The sequence below is a fragment of the Oncorhynchus mykiss genome, chromosome 9 (assembly GCF_057628025.1).
Source record: "Oncorhynchus mykiss isolate SJ-2025 chromosome 9, ASM5762802v1, whole genome shotgun sequence".
Taxonomy (NCBI): domain Eukaryota; kingdom Metazoa; phylum Chordata; class Actinopteri; order Salmoniformes; family Salmonidae; genus Oncorhynchus; species Oncorhynchus mykiss.
Genome location: NC_143030.1, coordinates 45,472,399 through 45,497,963, shown reverse-complemented (window position 1 = coordinate 45,497,963; position 25,565 = coordinate 45,472,399). Strand labels below are relative to the sequence as shown.

The 25,565-nt window shown below is 45.4% G+C and overlaps 1 protein-coding gene across 1 annotated transcript in view; it reads left to right on the top strand.

Annotated features, from left to right (window-relative positions):
- The window catches only part of LOC110531175 (semaphorin-3G), a 76,333-nt gene that overhangs the window by 14,197 nt on the left and 36,571 nt on the right, over positions 1–25,565 (top strand). The window contains exons 2-4 of the mRNA XM_090184306.1: positions 7,200–7,360; positions 11,630–11,692; positions 22,433–22,552. Of these exons, the coding sequence (XP_090040432.1) occupies positions 7,200–7,360; positions 11,630–11,692; positions 22,433–22,552 (344 nt within the window). The remainder of the gene's footprint in view (positions 1–7,199; positions 7,361–11,629; positions 11,693–22,432; positions 22,553–25,565) is intronic.

Here is a 25,565-nt window from a genome sequence, read left to right as displayed (position 1 = left end):
TCACTGACAGGTATCCTATATTCCTTTCTGTCAAAATATAGAGGTGAGAACAGAACAACAGATCACTGTCACGCTATAGTCGGCTGTCACGCCTTCAACACCCACAACTAGATGGCGCCGACGGAGAAGGGCGTCATCTTACGAGTTCCAACCCGACTTTGCTATTTAGTGACTTTTATCGTGTTTGTCTTTTTTATCTTACAGAAAGTTCAGACAATTATCACATATGACCTCCAAGCACTTCTGGACAAACACGACTTCAACTCTGACTCAGCTGTTCCACTGTTCCCCTTTCCTTTGTTCTATGGGCCACCAAGACGCCTTCGACGCAGGAGACGAGGTGGAGTCCTGGGTGAGATCGAGGCGAAGAGAAACTCTAACGGCGCTCCCCTCCGTTCTATTGGCAAAATGTCCAGTCACTGGAGAATAAGATGGATGAGCTTCGTCCCAGAGTCTCCCATCAGAGAGACTTGAAAAGCAGCAATATTATTTGTCTTACTGAAACTTGGCCGGATGATGACGCTACGCACCTAGTTCTCAATGGATTCTCCAGGCAGTGGCGGGAGTGGTCAGCGGCTTCAGGGAATGCGAAAGACGGAGGAGTGTGTTTTTTTTCATGAACGGAAACTGGTGTGCTGCTTCAATTATGAAGGAAATCCCAAGCTTTTGCTCTCCTGATATAGAACACCTCATGGTGAGCTGCAGACCCTTTTGTCTACCAAAAGAGTTCTCATCCATAATTATCACGGCTGTCTACATCCCTCCACAAGCCAACACCACTCTGGCACTCAACGAACTGTACGGGTCCATGAACAAATAAGAAACCGCTCACCCAGAGGCAGCGTTTCTGGTGGGCGGAGACTTTAATGGGGGAAGGCTTAAAAGCGTCCTACCTCACTTTTACCGACATGTGACACTAGGGGCTCTAAAACTCTAGACCACTTTTATTCTACTCCCAGAAACACATACAAGGCCCTCGCTCGTCCTCCCTTTGGCAAATCTGACCAAGACTCCATTCTCCTGCTTCCTGTTTACCAACAAATGCTCAAACAGGATGTACCAGTGATGAGCTCAATAAGGAGGTGGTCAGATGAAGCAGACGCGATCCTGAGATATGTTCCCGGGGTTCAACTGATAGCATTGAGGAGTTTACCACAACAGTCAAAGGCTTCATCAGTAAGTGCATAGATGATGGCGCCCCAACAGAGACTTCAAGGATGTATCCAAACCAAAAGCCATGGATTACGTGAAATATCCACACCGGGCTAAAGGTTAGGCTACCGCTTACAAGGTGGAAGCCTATTACGCCAGCTCCGAAGATCGTCATGTGTGGCCGGGCTTGCAGACAATAACGGATTAGAAAGGGAAACCCAGCCGTGAGTTGCTCAGCGATGCAGAACTCCCAAACGAGCTAAATGCCTTTTATGCTCGCTTCGAAGGAATGTCATACTGTGCTTGTGTGGAAGCCATTGTTTTTTTCCCAGATAACTGTGTGATCTCGCTCTCCGTTGTTGATGTGAGCAAAACGTTTAAACATATTAACAAGCACACGGAATACCAGGGTGCGTTCTCAAAGCTTGCACGGACCAGCTGGCAAGTGGCTTCGAGGACATTTTCAATCTCTCTTGTCCCAGTCTATAATCCCAACATGTTTCAAGCTGACCACCATTGTCCCTGTTCCCAAGAGCTCCAAGGTAACCTACCTGGTAACCTACAGTGCCTTGCGAAAGTATTCGGCCCCCTTGAACTTTGCGACCTTTTGCCACATTTCAGGCTTCAAACATAAAGATATAAAACTGTATTTTTTTGTGAAGAATCAACAACAAGTGGGACACAATCATGAAGTGGAACAACATTTATTGGATATTTCAAACTTTTTTCAAAAATCAAAAACTGAAAAATTGGGCGTGCAAAATTATTCAGCCCCCTTAAGTTAATACTTTGTAGCGCCACCTTTTGCAGGGATTACAGCTGTAAGTCGCTTGGGGTATGTCTCTATCAGTTTTGCACATCGAGAGACTGACATTTTTTCCCATTCCTCCTTGCAAAACAGCTCGAGCTCAGTGAGGTTGGATGGAGAACATTTGTGAACAGCAGTTTTCAGTTCTTTCCACAGATTCTCGATTGGATTCAGGTCTGGACTTTGACTTGGCCATTCTAACACCTGGATATGTTTATTTTTGAACCATTCCATTGTAGATTTTGCTTTATGTTTTGGATCATTGTCTTGTTGGAAGACAAATCTCCGTCCCAGTCTCAGGTCTTTTGCAGACTCCATCAGGTTTTCTTCCAGAATGGTCCTGAATTTGGCTCCATCCATCTTCCCATCAATTTTAACCATCTTCCCTGTCCCTGCTGAAGAAAATCAGGCCCAAACCATGATGCTGCCACCACCATGTTTGACAGTGGGGATGGTGTGTTCAGCTGTGTTGCTTTTACGCCAAACATAACGTTTTGCATTGTTGCCAAAAAAGTTCAATTTTGATTTCATCTGACCAGAGCACCTTCTTCCACATGTTTGGTGTGTCTCCCAGGTGGCTTGTGGCAAACTTTAAACAACACTTTTTATGGATATCTTTAAGAAATGGCTTTCTTCTTGCCACTCTTCCATAAAGGCCAGATTTGTGCAATATACGACTGATTGTTGTCCTATGGACAGAGTCTCCCACCTCAGCTGTAGATCTCTGCAGTTCATCCAGAGTGATCATGGGCCTCTTGGCTGCATCTCTGATCAGTCTTCTCCTTGTATGAGCTGAAAGTTTAGAGGGACGGCCAGGTCTTGGTAGATTTGCAGTGGTCTGATACTCCTTCCATTTCAATATTATCGCTTGCACAGTGCTCCTTGGGATGTTTAAAGCTTGGGAAATATTTTTGTATCCAAATCCGGCTTTAAACTTCTTCACAACAGTATCTCGGACCTGCCTGGTGTGTTCCTTGTTCTTCATGATGCTCTCTGCGCTTTTAACGGACCTCTGAGACTATCACAGTGCAGGTGCATTTATACGGAGACTTGATTACACACAGGTGGATTGTATTTATCATCATTAGTCATTTAGGTCAACATTGGATCATTCAGAGATCCTCACTGAACTTCTGGAGAGAGTTTGCTGCACTGAAAGTAAAGGGGCTGAATAATTTTGCACGCCCAATTTTTCAGTTTTTGATTTGTTAAAAAAGTTTGAAATATCCAATAAATGTCGTTCCACTTCATGATTGTGTCCCACTTGTTGTTGATTCTTCACAAAAAAATACAGTTTTATATCTTTATGTTTGAAGCCTGAAATGTGGCAAAAGGTCGCAAAGTTCAAGGGGGCCGAATACTTTCGCAAGGCACTGTATGTGTGTGCCTACTATCGCCCTGTAGCACTCACATCTGAAATTATGAAGTGCTTTGAAAGGCTGGTCATGACACACATCAACACCATCATCTCAGACACCTTAGAATCACTCCAATTCGCATACCGCCCCAACAGATCCACAGATGACGCAATCTGCCCTCGCCCACCTGGACAAGAGGGGAAATAACTGTGTGAGAATGCTGTTCATAGACTACAGCTCAGCGTTCAACACCATAGTCCCCTCCAAGATCATCACCAAGCTAGGGATCCTGGGACTGAACCCCTCCCTCTTTAGCTGGATCCTGGACCTCCTGACGGGGCAGCCCCAGGTGGTGAGGGTAGGCAACAACACCTCCTCCGTTCTAACTTTCAACACAGGGGCCCCACAGGGGTGTGTGCTTTGTCCCCTCCTGTATTCCCTGTTCACCCTTGACTGCGTGGCCACTCATGACTCCAAGACCATCACCAAGTTTGCTGACGACACGTCAGTGCTTGGCCTGATCATCAACAGCAATGAGTCAGCCTACAGGAACGAGGTCAGAGACTTAGCAGTGTGGTGCCAGGACAACAACCTCTCCCTCAACGTCAGCTGATCGTGGACTATAGGAGAGAGAGGGGAGAGCCCGCCCCCATCCACATCGACGGGGGTGTTGTGGAGCGGGTCGAGAGCTTCAAGTTCCTTGGCGTCCACATCACTAATGACTGAACATTTTCCTGCATAGTCGTGAAGAGGGCACAGCAGCGCCTCTTCCCCCTCAGACAGCCCAGTACATTACTGGGGTCGAGCTCCCTGCCATCCAGGACCTCTATATCAGGCAGTGTCAGAGGAAAATCAAAAAAAATGGCAAAGACTCCAGCCACCCAAGCCATAGACTGTTCACTCTGCTACTGTCTGGCAAACGGTACCGGAGCATCAACTCTCGGATCAACAGGCTCCGAGACAGCTTCTACCCCCAAGCCACAAGAATGATAAATAGCCAAACTACTAGACATTCAATGAATGATACCTGAACTATCTGCACTGACTGTATCTTGCACTGTCCCTACGCACACTCACCATACAGTCCACATGCACACTCAATCACACATACTACATATGCACAAACATAACACACACACACGCATACTGACACAACACAGACACACATACATTCTGGTACTGGTACTCCCTGTATATTATCGCTCCATTGTGTATTTTATTCTATTCATCTTGTGTTAATATTTTTTTAACTTCGCATCGTTGGGAAGGGCTTGTAAGCTAACATTTCACGGTAAAAGTCTACACCAGTTGTATTCGGGACATGTGACGAATCAAATCTGATTTGATTTGAGACACTCCACACTGACGCCTGAAGTCGATCGTCAGCTCCTACAGATCAGTGGGAAACGCCGAGCGCCCTGAATTCGTGTACAAGTAGGCTGTTCCAGGTTTGCTGCTTCTGTGTACGCTGATACATTTAAATGAAAACAGAGGCCGCATTCCTGCACGTGTTCAGTTGGACTCGGACACTGTATCCTTGTCTGTAACATTATCTGCTACGGAATAGTATTGATGGGTGTTTCTGTCTGCCTATACTGTGTAATCTCAACCATACTACCTGGATCTCTCTACTACCCTGTCTGTCAACAGCATATTTATGTCACCTATGGCCCTCATCTGTACTTATCACTGTGCTTGCTTGTCTGTTTGGAATGTATGTCCCCCCCTCTCTGTTCATGCTCATGTCTTTGCCCTCTGTCAGTCAGATCTCCTGTCTGTCTGTCCGTCCATCCTTATGTCCGCCTGCCTGGGTGCGTTCTGTTAACAATTATGCTTAGTTACTTGAACTGGAGAAGTTTTCATGTAACTTTGAGGTCGTAATAACAGGCAGCCCTATTGTTTGGCCTCTGCTGTAGCGACTGTTTCATGGGATCCCAATTAAGGGTTTGGGTCTGACTCGTGCCACCTCTGCTTTTTCATTAATCTTGGTTCATGATCATGTTTTATTCCCAATTAGGAAATATATGAGAGGAAAAACACTGTAAAGTTTATAGTGCTCTCCACCTCTTGCCATAGTTAATTATGGGGAGGGCTAACACAGACAGACAGACAGACAGACAGACAGACAGACAGACAGACAGACAGACAGAGACACACACACACACACACACACACGCACACACACTCGCACACACGCACGCACTCACACACACACACACCCTGAGAGACGAGCCCCTGTCACTCAACGCTCCTCTGAATGTTTGCTGAGTGATGAACAAGGGCCTCTCTGCACCCAGCGACACCGTGTCCATCAGTGGGGCCCTACAGAGCTCTGGGGTTTAGGGCTCCAAGAGAGACACACTGGGTTGATCTGCCAAAAACATACAAACCACCACCTCACACCGATCTTGAACTGTGTGTCTCTGATTGTAGATTCATTTGTTATTTTTGATGTTGTTGCCAGAATAGCTGGAGAGAAGATCCAACAGTGAGCTGCTGTCTGTCTGTGAGACATTAAAGAGTAGACATGACAGGGTGAAGGGATGTCTGTAGTGTAATTACAACACTCCCTGATCTGAATAATACCGTGGGTACTAATCTGCCTTTTTACTTCTGATCTGACGGTTAGAGATCAAACTCTCTCTCTCTCTCTCTCTCTTTTTTTTTCTTTCTTCTCACTCTGTCCTCTTTCCCCCCAGTTGCTATCATTGTTTCCCTCGTTCTCTTGTAGTTTCTCTTCTTCCTGCACACTCATAGACACACACACCCTTCAAAAGTATCAAAGTGTTTTGGCTCCAGGCACGGAGTTCCACCTCCTGACTCCAGATTGGTTAGGGGAAGAGGGAGATCCCGTTGTGTACAGTCCAGTCTGGCAACACTTCACACACTCACACAGAGACCACAGACAGAGACAAGGACACACAGTACAGACAGACACACACACACAGAAACACACACACACACACACACACAAACTCATTTTAGGATCACAGGTCAAATCCTGTTTTCCTATTACAGTATTTCTGTCTTCTCTTATTACCTTCCATTTACCAGTGTCTAGGTCACCAGTGTCTAGGCCACCAATGGCTAGGCCATGCTAAATGTATACTAAAACAGCATTACAAGCAGGACGTTAGAGGAGCATGCTTGGCCTCCCCACCACGCTCTCTGTTTAACATCTGCACATTTGTTTGGTCGATCTGGGACTGCACATTAGAGGAGAGCCAGTGAGCAGTGGACCCAGTGAATAGAGAGCGAGAATGTGTGTGTGTGTGTGTGTGTGTGTGTGTGTGCACAAATGGACGTGTCTGTATACCTTAGAGCAGCACGTTCCATGTTAACCCCTGCCCACCGCCATCTCCATGGCAAGACATCCTATCAACATACACTGTGGTTATATAGTGTCTAAAATACTAGACCGGAACATTCTAATGGCAACAATGTGCTGTATTGTACAGTAGAAGGAAGCAGTGGATGTTCCCAGAACCATAAGGGACATATTTCAGATTTGTGACTCCACCCAAACCGCTCTTGATCTTTGTTTGTCATCTCAGAACACAGAACACTGAGTCATTATCCAAGAGCCAAGCCTTCCAGTTCCAGGCCTCTACTGTTCTGGAAGCACCTCGAATCCATTTGAACAAACATGGAGATCTCTGGCTCAGCAGGGAACCCAACCCAGAACCACTCACTCCCTTAGTTCTATTCCACAGACAAATCTCAGCTTTCTTTAGCATATTGAGCAGATGTGTCGTAACGCTCCATTTTGGCGTTTTTGTTCTTGTTAACGTAGTCCTCCGCTGGCTTTGTTTATCCTCACACGCTTTCCTCTGTTCTCCTCTCCTCATCCATCCATCCTCCTTCCTCTCCTCCCTCCACAGACCTCGTGGCCACCAACCGGTCCTCTATCTTCAGTGGGCATGACGGTCAGCTCTCTCTGACCGCTGTGTTTCTGGACGAGTACCATGACCGTCTGTTCCTGGGGGGCAAAGACGTCCTCTACTCCCTGAGACTGGACCACACCAACCCGGACTCCAAAGAGGTGAGTCTACATTCCCTGTGGGACTCCAGTACAACTCCATACACGCCCTACTTTACAACTTCAGGCAACAATCCTTACGTAAATAGTTGTTCCTAAACTCCCCCATTGGCCGTGCTTATCAAGGTTTATCAGAGCTCAGGCCCATCTGTAATGGGCCCGAGTTCCGTGGAGAGGAGTTAGTGTTGCTGTTTAAGTTGCTGACTGGGGGTTGGGCTTACTTTGGAAGCATGAAGATATACATCACACCAGGACTCCCAACACCACAGGCCTCTAAATCACCACTCTGCTCCCTTTTATCCAAGTCCAACTCTGGGATTCCTTACATATTCCCTGCAGAGATGAACACTTTCACAGTTTGAGTTAGTGGGACCTGCTGCTTGAGCAGTGTGTGTGTGTATGTGCACGTGTGTGTGTCCTCATTCGGCCTGTGATAAACAGCCTCCTGTGTCTGCCATCCATGTCCCAGTCTAGAGTTTACACTGGTCTCAATGCAGCTCTTCTTATCAGCACTCTGTGGTTTCCCAGCTGATACGGCGAGAGAGAGAGAGAGAGAGAGAGAGAGAGAGAGAGAGAGAGAGAGAGAGAGAGAGAGAGAGAGAGAGAGAGAGAGAGAGAGAGAGAGAGAGAGAGAGAGAGAGAGAGAGAGAGAGAGAGAGAGAGAGAGAGAGAGAGAGAGAGAGAGAGAGAGAGAGAGAGAGAGAGAGAGAGAGAGAGAGAGAGAGAGAGAGAGAGAGAGAGAGAGAGAGAGAGAGAGAGAGAGAGAGAGAGATATTAACCCTGGCCCAGGTTTCTCCAGCTTCCTCCTCCACCTCACATATCATTCCCTCTAGATTTCATAAATCCCCCTGTATCTTGCCTTCACCCTGGTCCTCCATCATAGACTAAGCCCCCTGCTCCCCTCCCTCATCACCTCTGTATATCAGACTTAACCTGCTCTGTACCAGTTTACTGTTAGACTCCATTTATAAAGTCAACTCACTATTGGTAATGTATAAACTCTTACACTCAGTCTGGCTGGGTCCACTAGTATTTGACAAGGAGAAACAAACATGGACGAGTTGGGAAAATGAGGTGACAGAGAGCAGGTTGGCCCGTGAGCTGCCTCTAATAACCCCATACATCTCTGAGGGTAGGCAAGGTTAAAAAATGGTTGAGCGAGAGAAATGGCGATTGACACAAGCTTGCTGTTTCATTCAAGCGAATAGTCAATTCCATTGCCGATAATGGCCAATTCCATAACCTCTCTCTCAGCCTCTTTCCCGTGGCTCCAGCCACAGCCCACTGCCCACAGCCCACAGCCCACTGCCCAAAGCCCACTGCCCACCACCTCTTCTTAACAGCTCCAACAGCCACGTTGGCGTATCATAACCGGGAAATGTTTGAACTGTTTCAATGCAGTCTTAATGGTAATGAAAAAAAACCAGAATAACTATTAAACTCATGTAAATGTGCCACATACTTTACTCTCTTTGTGCTTTTGGCGTAAACAGAAATGATTGCAGCTCGATAATAGAGCTTTGCTTTCTCGAGGAGTGTTTGTGTATAAAGCGCAAACTTGTTTTATGCTGCGATGAATGTGGTTGATTCTTAAAGGCTCGTTCATTGGTTCCATTGCCTTTGGGTTACATGTTATTTAAGAGCCTGGGCTTGTATATATTCTAGGACTGTCTTGACTGCTGGGTGTGAACTGTTGTTATAAAGATCGGGTGTAAACCTCTCTGAGTCTGTGGTAAGATGGGATAGTCAATGAGGGGTTGCCAGATGTGTTTCCACAGAGCCATAGGGCACCTGCCCTTGGGACATAGGCAGGATCAAGACCCTTACAGAAAAACCACATGAACTTCACATGTGATCACATGATCTTATGGGTTCGATAAAAAAAATGTTAACATTTTTGTAAAAGCAACATATGATAACATGAAACTACACGGGAAAACATTATCTCAAGGTGAAATAAACGTGGCAACATGGGGATGCAACGTTTTGTACCTGTCAAAAAAGCTCATTCGAAAATGCACATGTAAACTGCAAATGTCAGGTGTTTTTTTTTGTTGTAAGTATAACGCAGTGATCTGGGGGTTTTAAAGTAAGTGGTCCGCCGTTCAGCAAAAATAGATTTCATCAACAACAATATCACATACTGACTTTTCCAGTATGAGCCCACCTGGGATTGGAACCCACAACCTCTGGAGTTGGGGCATGCTGTTCTTTCTGCTGTGCCACAAAGTCTGTAGTGTCTCTTGACACGTTCATTACCTATAATAATAATAATCTCTGCACTTAGTAAAAGAGTGCCACCTGGACTTCTGATTAATAATCAGTTTATCAGACTATTGATTTCATTAACTTATTTCAGTAATTTGAGAGGTTTTCTGTACAGTTGTCTAATGTTGGTGGGGCATAATTATTCTGTTTTAACAAGACTCTTTAGAATCAGTGGAAAGGACAATCCCTGGTTTTCAGATAACTTGGCAGAATGAATTAGAAACAGAAATAGACACACAAATGCTCCTGTTGACTGGGCCTCCTTCAGAGGTCTAAGAAACAAATGCACAGGATTGATCAGGAAGTCCAAATCAAATTACTGTTGAAATGCAGTCACAGAGAACCTAAACAACCTAAACAACTTGTTCAGGCCACTTGTCTGTTATTGATTATGGTGACTTGTTGTATAAGCATGCAGCCTCCTCCGTCTTACAGAGACTGGACTCTGTTTATCAAGCATCCTTGCGCTTTCTTGCAAATGCCCAAATCACTCACCCACCATTGCACATTGTACCAAATGGTAGGTTGGACCTCACTTTATAGGCACAGAGAGATACATTTGTATGTGTTCATCTCTGTAGTCTGCTAGGTGGTTGCTACTTAAAGTCCCCAGGACATTCACAGTATTAGGCAAGAGTGTAAATGCTTTTTTAGGCTGGATCATGTTGTTGTATTGTTGTATGTTTTAATGATGTAATGTACTGATTGTTGCTGCCTTCTTGGTCAGGTCTCCCTTGAAAAAGAGACTGGGTCTCAATGGGCTTTTCCTGGTTGAATAAAGGTTATTTCTTATATTTTTTTTATGATGAATAAAATAAAAATGAGTGTATTTTGAACAAAGCTGAGATTTACTTTACTTAAGTCTAAAGTGTAGGAAAACAGGGTCAATATTTCACTGACACAGACATGGTGGCATAGCAGGACGTTTGGAATGATGTAAACTAAGAGGCTGTGAGTTCATAGTCCCAGGTGATGACGTCTTCCCATGTGAATCCAGGCAATTTGAGGAATGGTGCAGTGGTCAATATCAGATCGTCTGAATCCATTGGTCCAGACTATAAAAGGCCTGTTCTGGACAGGCTCGGTAAAAGTGTGATTTATACAAGAGACCCTAATCCTGTCCATAGCCGTCACGCTATAGCAAACTGAGTTACAGAAAAGAACTGTATCAGCCTCTGTCTTCTCTCTTAAAAGATGAATTGCCATCCGTGCACGTGCTAACGTACATAGGCGCGTGCATGTGCATGCATGTGAGCAAGGGCACAAAGCGCATGGACACAGATTGCGGCATGCAGGGGAGTCGTGCACGTCACAGAAAGTTACTGCTTGTCTGTGTATCCTGCACATGCCTCTTTCTGAAAAGCAGAGCACGTTTGTTAAGGAGACACACACAAGGGCTGTTGTTTCAGATTGCCATCTGTGAGTCAGTAATACATAACACAGTATCTGACGGTGCTAATGGCCAAAGAGGGGCGTTCCAAATGCAGGCTTAAATGAGCTGGAGTTTGATGATATAGAACGTACTGTACATTAACCCCAGGGCCTGTAAGACGACTCTGTGGTTACAGTCCCATATTAGACCCGCCCAAATCAACTAGTACTGATTAGCCAGTGGAGGACTGTAAGGGAAGCAAAGAGTTAATGAGATGGACTTGGTTTCCTATGTGTTCTAGTAAGTCTTAATTGTATGAACTAGGGGCCAATAATCATTCTCATGCTCTAATTTCCTGTTGTTATATTGCTGATTTAGGCTGTGTACAATCTTATGTCATTTATCATGTTCTCTCTCTTTCTCTCTCTCCCCACCTCTCCCTCTTTCTCTCTCCCCCCTCTCCCCTTCTCTCCCCTCCTCTCAATCTCTTTTTCTTCCCCTCTCTCTCTCTTTCTCACCCCCCAACTCTCTCTCGCTTTCTCTCTCTCTCTCTCTCTTGCTCTCTCTCTCTCTCTCTCTTTCTCTCTCTCTCCCCACCTCTCCCTCTTTCTCTTCCCCATCTCTCTCCGTAGATCTACTGGCCTCCGTTGCCTGGTAACAAAGATGACTGTGTCCAGAGAGGGAAGGATTCTCAGGTGAGTGACGGCTCAGTCAGACCCATCCAACTCTGAGGTGGCCTCTCTACTTCTTGTTTCCCCTAATGATGTCACGTCTGTGGTTTCCACCTGCCTAGCCTATCCACCCGCTCTATCAATCATCTAGAAATCAACGTTCTAGAGTCACCTTCCTGACTGTACTGTACATTCTACAACACCATCTGGATCATGTCCCCGGGAATCTAAACAGCGAATTGACGTCTACGGTCGGCTTGCTGTGTCAACACTCGCGTTTCCTAAATCCTACAAGCTACAACCATAGTTCCATGCTCCATCCCTCCATCCCACCATCCCACCATCTCTGGGCACAGTAATGTTGTTTAACAGCCCAGTGAATGAGATTTGAGAATCTTTCCCTAACGAAGTCGCTGCTTTGATCTGGTGAGCACAATAATAGCCCCGACTACGTGGCTGAGGTGTCCAGAGTCGGGATCCGGCACCATGGACACCAGTAATTCCATCTTTAATGAGCCATCAGAAGACGGCCCTTCACTCCCCAGTCCCCACACAAATGCTGTAAAGACACTTGCGGTTCCATTTTTAATAACCTCTGTCCCCTAAGTCTTGGCTAACGACTGAAAGTGAAACCGCCCCGGCATCTGGTCCGGGTTAGGTGGTTGGGCCTGTAAACAGGACTAATCGGTCTCTGTGGATGTGGATGGGGGTTGGAAGGGGGTTAAGACCCCCATCGGGCGTCAATGCTGGCCCTACAGGTAATTGTGGAGTTTGAAGTGGCAGGTGAGGAGAGGTATCCAATATCAGCAGTTATTACGCGTTTCCTCCGCCCGTCACGGTGAGAAATATCCCGCAGGGGCCGAGGTATGTGAGCCGGTGTCCATAGGGGAGAGGAGCAGTCGCTATGCGCTACCACGCAGGACCTTAAAGTTGGGCCTCCAGAAACTCAATCCTAACCTGTGCCAAGGGAGTCGGGGTGCGTATGTGTGTCAAAGCTCCGTTCCATTCCCCTGGAGAAGCACGCATGCGCCCCAGCAGCGCTCACCTACCACCAGACTCATTCAGTCCACCATTCCAGTGCACTTGGTTCTTGTCCTCTCCATCATTCTGTTAAATAGACAGAGGCCTGGACGTGTGGTGTTGGAGATAACGATAACTAACAAACTGCCCGCACGCGACAGTGTTCCGTACTATTGGCTTTCTTTTAGCTCCCCAAAAAAACGTAATACTTCCAGGTCAGCTGTAACATGAATACCATTGTAAAGCACAATGTCTCCGCTTTCCAGCAAAATCAATGGCGAGACCTTCATGCTGCCCCGTCTCTGCATGACTGAAGAAGGTCTTTTTAAAAATGGCGGGTGGGGATGCTAAAGCTACTGAGTGGTGGGGAAATGTCGTGTGTGTGGAAAAGGCTTTTTATCACCTCTAAAATGGAAATAAAACAGTAGAAAGAGTTTCTATAATGTCTCGTTACATACCTCTTTGAAGGTTTGAATCAGGTTTTTAGGTCTGCGCTAAAGTTGTCTTCACCAGTAAGCCGCGGCTGTCATGAGTCATGGCGGCTCGCAGCTCTGGCTCGGAAAATGAACTATTGATTGGATTAACCATTGGTGAACTCGCGAGTAATTCACTTTACAGTCCCCATTACACTCGCCTTCGATCATTTCTTGTTTTTCGATCTGCGAGAGAAGCACTACCCCTGGTGGAAAGAGGCTGTATGGCACACAATGAGTTTCACGTTACGTCGTGGCGCCGGGGTTGGTCAGTTTTTTTCAACTTTTCTCCAATACTATTGGTCCATTACCATGCCAATCAACGCATGAATAGAAACGTGGTTTACGCCCTGGATCTTGATACCAACACAGTCGCTACAGTCCCATTCGTTTTCCTTGGAGCCTCGTTTGAATGCCGCGGTTTACGCAAAATGTCTTCGTTACCGTGGCATTGTTTCTCCGAGAGGTGGAGGGGCCCATGTGTCTAGCGTCACTCTCTGTGGACAGCAGAGGTCCGTGTGTTCTCCTGTGGAAACATGATAGCATTAGGGAGTGTGACCATGGTAATGACTTCTGGCCCATTGGACCCATGAGGCCACACGGAGTGTGTGTGTTTACGGGCCTTTTTGAGTGTGTGTACGCCATAGCTTCACCATTCACCCTGGGATGGATTAACAGTGACTGCATCGACAGGGCCGAGAGGTGGAGGTGACGGAGGTGTGTGTGTGTGTGTGTGTGTGTGTGTGTGTGTGTGTGTGTGTGTGTGTGTGTCTGCTGGGAGTGTGTGTACAGGGTCACATCTGTAACACTTCACACCTCAAGTTCCTCCCAACCGGAATACAACCCCTCCACCGCCACCACGGTGCCCTCTGAGACTAGGGGCTCCATGAGAAAGGCTCTCAGGTCTGTGTTGCTTACCCTCTGCGAGAGGGCGGTGGTCCCCTGTTTTGAGGGCTGTGCATAATATTCAGTGGACAGGCCCAGTTGTGTCTCTGTCTGTGGACTCAGAGGATGGTTATTGATCGGGCACACTCTCTGTCCCTCTTCTCTAACTGACAAAGGCTCAGACATGCACAGACACAAAACCCAGTGTCAGAAGTCAAGTTAGGGTGAAAAGTCAAGTCAGGGCGTGAATGGGTTTGATCGGTGGAAATGGCCTTGAGTGTGTTTTTGGCAGAGAGAAAGGCTTGGTTCACAATTACTGTGGACTGGTTAAGCCAATGGATACAGGGACATGTGAGTGTGTATGGAGCAGGTCATCTGCACAGCTGGCCACTAAAATGTGTGTGTTTGTCTGTGTTCTGAATGTCCTCCCTCCCTCCCTCCCTCCCTCCCTCCCTCCCTCCCTCCCTCCCTCCCTCCCTCCCTCCCTCCCTCCCTCCCTCCCTCCCTCCCTCCCTCCCTCCCTCCCTCCCTCCCTCCCTCAAGAGGTGTTGGACAGGGAGACCTCCCATTAAACAAAAACAGTGGAGCGAAGCAGACGCTGGCACTGACTGGACAGCTTGGCTGGTTTGAACAGCTAGCCTGTTGTGTAAAGCCGGGCTGTGATGTGTTCCTATTGTTGAACCCATTAACCGCTCTGCTACAGTGACCTCTCAATGGAGAACGCTGGCTAGGCTGCTAGGCTGGTGGTCGGAATCTGTCTTTGTCTCCTTCGTAATACCATTATATATAGCTCACAGCCTTATATACGGTGCCTAATTTGAGCATCCCAGCGGAACAGGATCCGGGCACCTCTCAGTTTTGGACTGTTTCATTCTTTGCCTACCTCTGGTGACATGGGGGGGAAAGGTCATCTTTTGCTGTGTAAACATGTAAATAAAAGCGATCAGAGTTCATTCGAGTTGCCTACTCGGCAATTCTCCAGTACCCTCACAGAAACGTAGCTTGTGTGAAAATTGATATTTTCAGCCCATGCCTGATATTCTAAGAATTGATTCGGGTTGGGCCGGCCCGGGTTTATGGTTTGCGCAAACACTGTAGCCTAGAGACCAACGCGTGGCCGTGGCCGTGGTGAGAGAGAGAAGAGCCTCTATCTCTCACAGGACTAGAATGCCATTCACTTTCTATGATCTCTCTCTCTCTCTCTCTCCCTCTCTGCTCTGATAGACCTCAGCCTGCAGCTCTCACCTCTCCAGAGTTGCACTTCATCATTTATTTCCTTATACTATCACAGCTGTGTTGGAGTGGTGCTGGAGGTGCCGCAGCACCACTGATCAATTGAACTGCTTTTGCCAATAGTTCTAGAATTACTGCTGTCTGTTCAGAAAGAAATGAAATCATTCAGAATACTACACCAAGATTAGGCCTACAGTTTAGCCACGGAGGATCAATAGCCATATTTTTTTTTTATATAGCCTAACTGTGGATTGTGTGTAGCCCAGTCAAGGCATAGCCTAGTCGGAAAACAAAACTGTCAGCAAACAGAACCCAGCCAGAACAGGCCTTTCGCAAGATTTCAAATCAAATCGTGGAAAACAAATGTCTCTCGCTGAAAAGAGAGGACTCTAATCTGTCTGTAGGCTACCAAAATATTTGATACAATTCCAAATAGGCCTATTGAGCAAGCAGCACTGTTTTACAAGGTAAAACAAGCGAGAGATAGGCTTATGGTATGAGTGCATCACCGGTGAGTGAGCTGCGAGTCATTGGGTGAGTCAGTGAAACTGGCAAGCTTGTTTAGACTGTTATTTCCTCTTCCTGTTGTACAGTATGTGTTTCTCCGGACTCCTAGACTATTGACGGATTCAAGACGAGGTCATTTTTATTGATCTCAGTTTGTGAGTGGAAAAGTAGCCTGTCTTTTATATCATTGTTGTGCAGTATTAAAAAAATACTCTGCTAAAGTCTCCAGCCGTGAAATTATGTAGAATTGCATGAAATGGGTTTATATGGTTCCCACTTCTGCTAGAGTCTCTACTTTATGGCTCTATGCCGTTATGCAAATGTGAGGCTATGCATGCAATGCTTCCCTATGAAGGTGATTTTGCATGCGTTCCGGTACCTAAGAGTGCCCCAGGTCACCTCCCTCTCACAGTTGACTTTCTCTTCCGGAACCTCCCGATTAATAAATTAAGCACTGCTTATACAGTATGTGTTTGTGGCTTGGAGCTGTAGGATGTGCACACTACTACCTTCCATTGACTGTGGGGGGATGGAGGATGAGGATGGGAGTTAGAGGCGTGTGTGTGTGTGTGTGTGTGTGTGTGTGTGTGTGTGTGTGAGGGTATTTTATTAACTGGCTAATGGAGGGGAACTGGCTGTCTAATGGTGCTGTGTGACCCCGCTAGTTGACCCCTGACTAACACCTAAAGTGTTTGCTTTATGATGGCCTTCCTCACAGGTCGCAACCCCATGACCCCTAATTTCATTAACCCTCCCCAGCAGACACATATGTCCCATTTTTGTATTTTATTTTTATTGAACCTTTATTTAACTAGGCAAGTCAGTTAAGAACATACTCTTGTTTACAATGACGGCCTACCAAAAGGCAAAAGGCCTCCTGCGGGGACGGGGGCTGGGATAAAATACATAAAAAAATATATATAGGACATAAGACAATAACATAGCATGGCAGCAAAACATGACAACACAGCATGGTAGCAACACAACATGACAGCAACATGGTAGCATCACAACATGGCAGCAGCACAACATGGTAGCAGCACAAAACATGGTACAAACATTATTGGGCACAGACAACAGCACAAAGGGCAAGAAGGTAGAGACAACAATACATCACACAAAGCAGCCACAACTGTCAGTAAGAGTGTCCATGATTGAGTCTTTGAATGAAGAGATTTAGAAAAAACTGTCCAGTTTGAGTGTTTGTCGCAGCTCGTTCCAGTCGCTAGCTGCAGCGAACTGAAAAGTGGAGCGACCAGGGATGTGTGTGCTTTGGGGACTTTTAACAGAATGTGACTGGAGGATGAGGGCAGCAGTAGATATCTCAGATAAGGGGGGAGTGAGGCCTAAGAGGGTTTTATAAATAAGCATTAACCAGTGGGACGGGTATACAGAGGTGACCAGTTTACAGAGGAGTATAGAGTGCAGTGATCTATAAGGAGCATTGGTGGCAAATCTGATGGCTGAATGGTAAAGAACATCTAGCCGCTCAAGAGCACCCTTACCTGCCGATTTATAAATTACGTCTCTGTAATCTAGCATGGGTAGGATGGTCATCTGAATCAGGGTTAGTTTGGCAGCTGGGGTGAAAGAGGAGCGATTTGGATAGAGGAAACCAAGTCTAGATTTAACCTTAGCCTGCATCTTTGATATGTGCTGAGAGAGGGGCAGTATACCTTCTAGCCATACTCCCAAGTACTTGTATGCGGTGACTACCTCAAGCTCTAAACCCTCAGAGGTAGTAATGACACCTGTGGGGAGAGAGGCATTCTTCTTACCAAACCACATGACCTTTGTTTTGGAGGTGTACAGAACAAGGTTAAGGGCAGAGAAAGCTTGTTGGACACTAAGAAAGCTTTGTTGTTAAACACAAAATCCGGGGAGGGGCCAGCTGAGAATAAGACTGTATCGTCTGTATATAAATGGATGAGAGAGCTTCCTACTGCCTGAGCTATGTTGTTGATGTAATTTAGAAGAGCGTGGAGCCTAGGATCGAGCCTTGGGGTACTCCCTTGGTGACAGGCAGTGGTTGAGACAGCAGATTTTATGACTTTATACAGTGCACTCTTTGAGAGAGGTAGTTAGCAAACCAGGCCAAAGACCCCTCAGAGACACCAATACTCCTTAGCCGACCCACGAGAATGGAATGGTCTATCAAAAGCTTTGGCCAAGTCAATAAAAATAGCAGCACAACATTGCTTAGAATCAAGGGCAATGGTGATACCCTTGAGGACCTTTAAGATTGCAGTGACACATCCATAACCTGGGTGGAAACCAGATTGCATACCAGAGAGAATACTATAGACATCAAGAAAGCCAGTCAGTTGATTATTGACAAGTTTTTCCAACACTTTTGATAAACAGGGCAAAATAAAAATTGGCCTATAACAGTTAGGATCAGCTTGATCTCCCTCTTTAAATAAAGGATGCACCGTGGTTGCCTTCCAAGAAATGGAAACCTCCCCAGAGAGGAGAGACAGGTTAAAAAGGTCAGAAATAGGTTTGGCGATGATATTGGAAGCAACCTTAAAGAAGAAAGTGTCTAAACCATCTGACCCAGATGTTTTTTGGGGGTAAAATTTAAGGAGCTTCTTTAGCACCTCGGCCTCACCTCGAACTCGCTTGCAGGGAGAAACTTTGTAGCGGGGCAGGGGGAAAAGAGGGAGGAGCATCGGGGCTAGTCGCATTAGAAGGGGTGGGAGATAAAGAAATGTTGGACGGGCAAGGAGGCATGGCTGAGTCAAATAGGAATCCTGACTTAATGAAGTGGTGATTAAAGAACTCAGCCATGTGCTCCTGGTCAGTAACAACCATATCACCAACATTAAGGGACATGGGCAGCTGTGAGGAGGAGGTTTGTCTTTAACCGTTTTGCAGAACTTCTTGGGGTTAGACCCACATAAAGAAAACTGCTCCTTAAAGTAACTAACTTTGGCCTTCCGGATAGCCTGAGTGCACTTATTTCTCATTTGCCTGAACAGGAGCCAGTCAGCCTGAGTATGCGTGTGCCGAGCCTTTCGCCAAACGGAATTCTTGAGGTGGAGTAACTCTCCAATATCACGGTCGGACCAGGGGCTGAACCCGTTTTTAATTCTCATTTTTCTTTATGGGGACGTGTTTGTTAACAATACAACTAAAAATATCAAAAAAGAAGGACCAAGCGTCTTCAACAGAGGGGATCAAGCTGATTCTATACCAATTTACAGAGGTCAGGTCATGGAAGGAAGGCGTGCTCAAGTTTTTTATCAAGTGTCTATGACAAATCATGACAGGTCGTTTCACTGAACAGCCATTACGAACACAGACTGTAAAACAGTGTTCACTAAGGTCATTACAGAAAACACCAGACTGATACCTATCAGGATTATTTGTGAGGATTACATCAAGGAGAGTAGCCTTTTCTGGGTGTTTGGAGTCATACCTTGTGGGATTGGTAATAATCTGAGAAAGATTTAGGAAGTCCCATTGCTTTAGGACTTGGTCAGGTGGTTTAAGCATGTCCCAGTTTACGTCACCTAGCAGGACAAATTCAGACTTAGTTTAAGGGGCCTTAGGGCAGGTAGGGTGCAGGCCGGTGCGGCTGGAAGACGATAACACCCAGCAACAGTCAACTAAGAGCTATTTGAAAGTTTAATGCTTTAAACCAGCAAATCAAAATGTTTAGGGACAGACTTGGTGGAGACAACCGAGTACTGAAGTTGTTCCTTGGTAAAGATTGCCACTCCACCACCTTTGGAAGATCTGTTTTGCCGAAAAAGGTTATAACCAGAAAAGTTAACATCGGTGTTCAAAACACTCTTCCTTAACCACGGCTCACTAATGACCAAAACATCTGGATTGGAGCTATGAATCCCCCATAGCCCCTCCCACAGCAGGAAGTAACCAGCTAATCACAAAACAGGGACAGCAGTGCTGTGGGTTTGGGAGAATTGTTAGTCCAAGTGGGTGGGAGATAGATTTTAACTTTTGAATCATTGTTGGATACTTTTGAAGATCTTTGTGAGACTCATGCATGATGGAGCTGGAAATTCAGCTTGGTGCCATTTGGCAAAGTGCTCTGGCATTATCCAGCACTGCCACAGAAAATATTCTACTATGTTCATTAAAATGTATTTTGTATTTAACCTTTATTTAACTAGGCAAGTCAGTTAAGAACAAATTCTTATTTACAATGACTGCCTACACAGGCCAAACCCGGATGACGCTGGGCCTATTGTGCACCGCCCTATGGGACTCCTAATCACAGCCGGTTGTGATACAGCCTGGATTCGAACCAAGGTGTCTGTAGTGATGCCTCTAGCACTGAGCTGCAGTGCCTTAGACCGCTGCACCACTCGGGGTACAGCCTTACTGACATGGGTACAATCGTGGAAGTGACTTATTTATCTACAAACCAGTAAGCAACTGTCAACCCAGTGCTCTGATTCCCAAGACAAATTCCCAAGACCGACACTGTGGATCGCTCCAGGCTTAGAGTATGTCTGAGCTTACTGGCATCAAAAACTACTGCTGGGCTACAGCGCCCAAAGGCATGTTTTTTTCAACTCAACTTTAGGAGTCGAGCACGTCTGATTGTGCGCACGTCTAAGCTGGTATCTCAGGGCCTGTGTGGGAATCTGGTGTAGCCGTGGTTACCGTCGTGTGTGTCCGTCTCAGTTATCAATGTTCACATCCCTTGAGTTGTCATCTGGCCCTCTTCTTTATGAGGCTCCAGCTGTGTGGACCACGGAGACTTGGACGGACTGAGGCATCGTGCTGTTTCCAAAACAGCTTTGAAATGCCTCTGTGTGTGTGTGTGTGTGTGTGTGTGTGTGTCTCTCTGTGCACGCCTGTGTGTGTGTGTGTTCCTGTCCTTAACTACATATGAGGACACCGAGGTCCGGACCAATACGTACATATATATTTTTTTAGATGTAGGGACTCAGTTGGGGTCTCAACTTACTGTTGATACAATAATAACACGAGGTAATACGACAAGGTGCCATTTCAAAACGTATGTTTGTGCATCGGCAATTTTCCTCTTGTGATATGCCACTCACTGACAGTCAGTCAATTAGCCCGTGTCAGTAAAACATTTTTAGATTGGTAGATTAGTCTAGTCAGCTATCTACACTTGTAGTTATCATGGACAAATCCCTCTGTACATATTCAATTCTAGGTTTTAGTCACGGTGCTGAGTTAATATGAGTTCATGTGTAGCGGCTAATTGTACAGCTAATAGGCTATTTGTTTGTAGATCGACTGAGGTGAATGGAGCTACAGCAACCAATGTGATAATGGCTGGGGACATTTTTGCTCGTTTTTCCTGTTCTCTAAATAGCGTTTTAGAGTTTTCCAGACCTCACTAAAACTCAGACCCTGGTTACGGCTCTGTGAGTGTATTTCCATCAGCGATGGTCTTTATTTCCTGTCAGTGTTAACAGCGGAGACTGCTTTCCAGTCACCGCATGCTGTTTACACTGAAAACAGCTCTTCAAAGATGGCTCCCTCCCTCAGTATAAACATCTTAATCCCGATGGTATTACCCTACCACCCTGCCTGTCTGTTACACACTCAATATTATGTGCTAATAATTGTCTAACTCATTATTAAACAATATACAGTTATAATAGTAGCCAAATGGGAATGCGTTCACCCAATGGAGAACACGCTGAATGTGTGTAGTGTTGTTTATGTGGAATACACCAGACGCGCGAACACAGCACCCATCTTGTTGGAGTTGGAGAAGCCTCTCTGTAATGAGCAATAGAACCCATATCTCTGGAAATGATTTGGCTCCTGTCTCTGAGATGGCGTGTTCCAATCCTTATGTGGCTCTTCTCAAGTACTTCAGGAAGCAATCACAGCAGGCTTGACTGGCCGGCAGTCTTCGAGAGAAACGCACACACACACACGCACGCACGCGCACACACGCGCGCACACACTCTGTGGCTTAGCGGACGAGTTTGACCCTGTTACCCTAGGGCAGTGACACTCTTGGCTGGTTTCCTGTTCGTCACCGTGACACCACTCCTCAGCTCCTATTGTGATTCGGCAAGAACAGGATACAGCTGTGCCCTACTCTTCCTGTGGGGCTCTATAATTCTCTCTTTCTCTCTCGCATCCCTCTTTCTCTCGTCCTCTCGTCCCTCTCGCACTCTCGCACTCTCCCTCCAGATCTCTAGTTTCCTCTGTCTCTCTCTACAATCCCTCTCTTATTCTCACTCTCTTTTCTCTTCTCTCTCGCATCCCTCTTTCTCTCGTCCCTCTCGCACTCTCGCACTCTCTCTCCAGATCTCCAGTTTCCTCTCTCTCTCTACAATCCCTCTCTTATTCTCACTCTCTTTTCTCTTCTCTCTCCCCTCTCCTCCTCCTCCTCTCTCTCTTCTCTCTCTTTTCGCTGATCTCTCCCTGTGGCTCTGTCTTTGGCTGTGGGAAAGATCTGAAAAGCCCAGTGTTTGTTGAAGTTTATTGTATTTCACCTTTTCAACTCTTGTTCACGGCCCTTATTGCTAATATGTGGAATCAATGGTCTTTGTTAAAATAAAAATGGGTTGTTCTATGCAAACCCCTCAAGTAAAATTGTCCGAAATTGGATGACAGTTTGTTGTACTATGTATTTTGATTTATTTCATCTGTGTGTGTGTGTGTGTGTGTGTGTTCACAGACGGAGTGTGGCAACTTTGTGCGCCTGCTGCAGCCCTATAACCGCACCCACCTGCTGGCCTGTGGTACGGGTGCCTTCCAGCCCATGTGTGCCTACGTGTACGTGGGCCACCGTGGAGAGGTAAGACCACACTGCATAACACACACACGCACACACAAACACACACACATGCACAAACACACATGCACGCACACACACACACACACACACAGGCTTTGATGGATGAGTTGACTGGGTATCAGTCACCCTGGTTTTGCGCTGCATACTCTCTCCTTCAGCGGCCAGTATTCAGATGAGGCTGTCTGGTCTGTGTTAGCAAACTCTGACCTTATGCTGATGTGACTCCCATTGACTCCCATTAACTTGGCTGCTTCTTCCTACTCACCGTCTTGTAGACCTGGCATATTGTGCCCGTGGCAGCGCCAACTACTCTGTCCGTTTCTCCATAAATTTGACAGCATTTAATACCTTATACTGTCTAATTGTGCCCAGTCTATGAACACAGTGGTGTCTTTATCACGGTCTCTTTCCCTCTCTCTCTCTCTCTCTCTCTCTCTCTCCCTCTCTCTCTCTCTGTCTAACTCTCTCTCAGTCTAACTCTCTCTCTCTCTCTCTGTTTAACTCTCTCTCTCTCTCTCTCTCTGTCTAACTCTCTCTCTCTCTCTCTCTCTCTCTGTCTAACTCTCTCTCTCTCTCTCTCTCTCTGTCTAACTCTCTCTCTCTCTGTCTAACTCTGTCTGTCTGTCTGTCTCTCTCTCTCTCTCTCTGTCTAACTCTCTCTCTCTCTCTCTCTCTCAGTCTAACTCTCTCTCTCTCTCTCTCTCTGTCTAACTCTCTCTCTCACTCACTCACTCTCTCTCTCTCACTCTCTCCCTCTCACTCTCTCTCTCTCTGTCTAACTCTGTCTGTCTGTCTCTTTCTCAAATTCAAATTCAAGCTGCTTTATTGGCATGAAAAACATTGTGTCAATATTGCCAAAGCAACAATGTATACAATATACATTGTAACAAAATTGTAAATGATAGCAAATAATAATATAAAATGGTAGTAAATAATAATACAAAAATAAATACAATAAAATGGTAACAGTCTACAGTAAACATTAATAATTATAGTAATAACAATAATAGTAATAATAAGTAAGTTACTGTTTACTATGCAGATGTTATTATTCAGTGTCCCTCAGGCTATGGCAGGAAAATACATATTTGGCTGCAAGAGGAGCCATTGCTCCTTCGCCCATGAGTATTCTTAGTTTTTCTTCTGGGTTCAATTTGTAAAAATGTGGAATATATGTAGTCATTTCTGTGAATAATGAATCTCTTTGTGAGGAATATTTATCACAGTAAAGGAGAAAGTGCATCTCTGTCTCTACCTCCCCTGTCATGCAGTGACCACATACACGCTCCTCTTTGGGTAGCCATGTCTTTTTATGTCTGCCGGTTTCTATTGCCAATCGGTGGTCACTCAGCCTGTACTTGGTAAGGATCTGTCTCTGCTTCGTATCTCTGACAGAGTAGAGATAATCAGCCAATTCATATTCTCTGTTTAGGGTCAGATAGCAATTTAGTCGGCTTTGGGATTTTGTTTCGTTTTTCCAGTATTGTAAGTATGATTCCTTTGATTGGTTCATGATTTTGTTTATTGGAATTCTTTCTTTTGAAGCAGTGCTGGTGTCAGCTTGATTGGTGAGGTCCAACACCAGCTGACTGAGAGGGCTCGTTTCTGGGCTCAGCTCTTGGGCTTGAAGTGCTTTAAATTGCAGACTCGAATTTGGACTTGAATTTAGATGTAGCCAAAATTTTAATGATCTTTTCTGTATTTTCATTATTACTGGAAAACGGCCCAATTCTGCCCTACATGCATTAGTTGGTGTATTTCTCTGGACTTGTAGAATTTTCCGACAGAATTCTGCATGTAGGGTTTCAATTGGATGTTTGTCCCACATTTTAAAATCCAGTTTATTGAGTGGCCCCCAAACCTCACTTCCATAAAGTGCTATTGGTAGGATTACACTGTCAAATATTTTAGTCCAAATTCTAATTGGGATGTTGATTTTGAATAATTTCATTTTTATTGCATACATTGCTCTGCGGGCTTTTTCTTTGAGTGCCTTCACTGCCATATTAAAGTTTCCCGATGCAGATATGGTCAGACCAAGGTAGGTGTAATTTTTTGTGTGTTCAATTAAGGTGTTGTTCAGGGTGAATTTACATTTTTGTTTCTGACATCTGGGTTTTTTTTGGAAAATCATGATTTTAGTTTTTTGGAAATTTACTGCCAGGGCCCAATTATGGCAATATTGCTCCAGAATATTAATGTTTTGTTGAAGACCTTCTTTGGTTGGTGATAGAAGTACCAAGTCATCAGCATATAGCAGGTATTTCACCTCTGTGTCAAATAGTGTGAGTCCTGGGGCTGGAGATTGGTCCAACATGTCTGCTAATTCATTGATATAAATGTTGAAAAGATTTGGACTCAAATTGCAGCCTTGTCTCACACCTCGACATTGTGAAAAAAATTCTGTTCTTTGGTTTTTGATTTTTATTGCACACTTATTTTCTGTGTACATACATTTTATTAAGTCATACACCTTACCACCAAGCCCACTTTGTAGAATTTTGTAGAATAGCCCTTCGTGCCAAATCGAATCAAATGCTTTTTTAAAGTCAATAAAGCAAGCAAAGATTTTGCCCTCTTTTTTTTGGTGGACGTGTTTATTAATTAGTGTGTGTAAGGTGTATATATGGTCAGTAGTGCGATGGTTAGGGAGAAAGCCAATTTGACATTTACTTATTACATTTTTTTCTTGAAGAAAGGTTTGAATTCTTGAATTCAAAATGCTACAGAAAATCTTTCCCAAGTTACTGTTGACGCAAATTCCCCTGTAATTATTGGGGTCTGATTTGTCTCCACTTTTGTGGATAGGGGAGATGAGCCCCTGGTTCCAGACATCAGGGAAGCAGCCAGAAGTTAAAACCATGTTGAACAATTTAAGCACAGCATTTTGCAACTCAGGTGTGCTGTTTTTCAGCATTTCATTTCTGATGTTGTCTACACCACAAGCCTTTTTTGATTTAATAGATTTTAGCTTTTCATTTAGTTCTTGTTGGGTTATTGGGTAATCTAATGG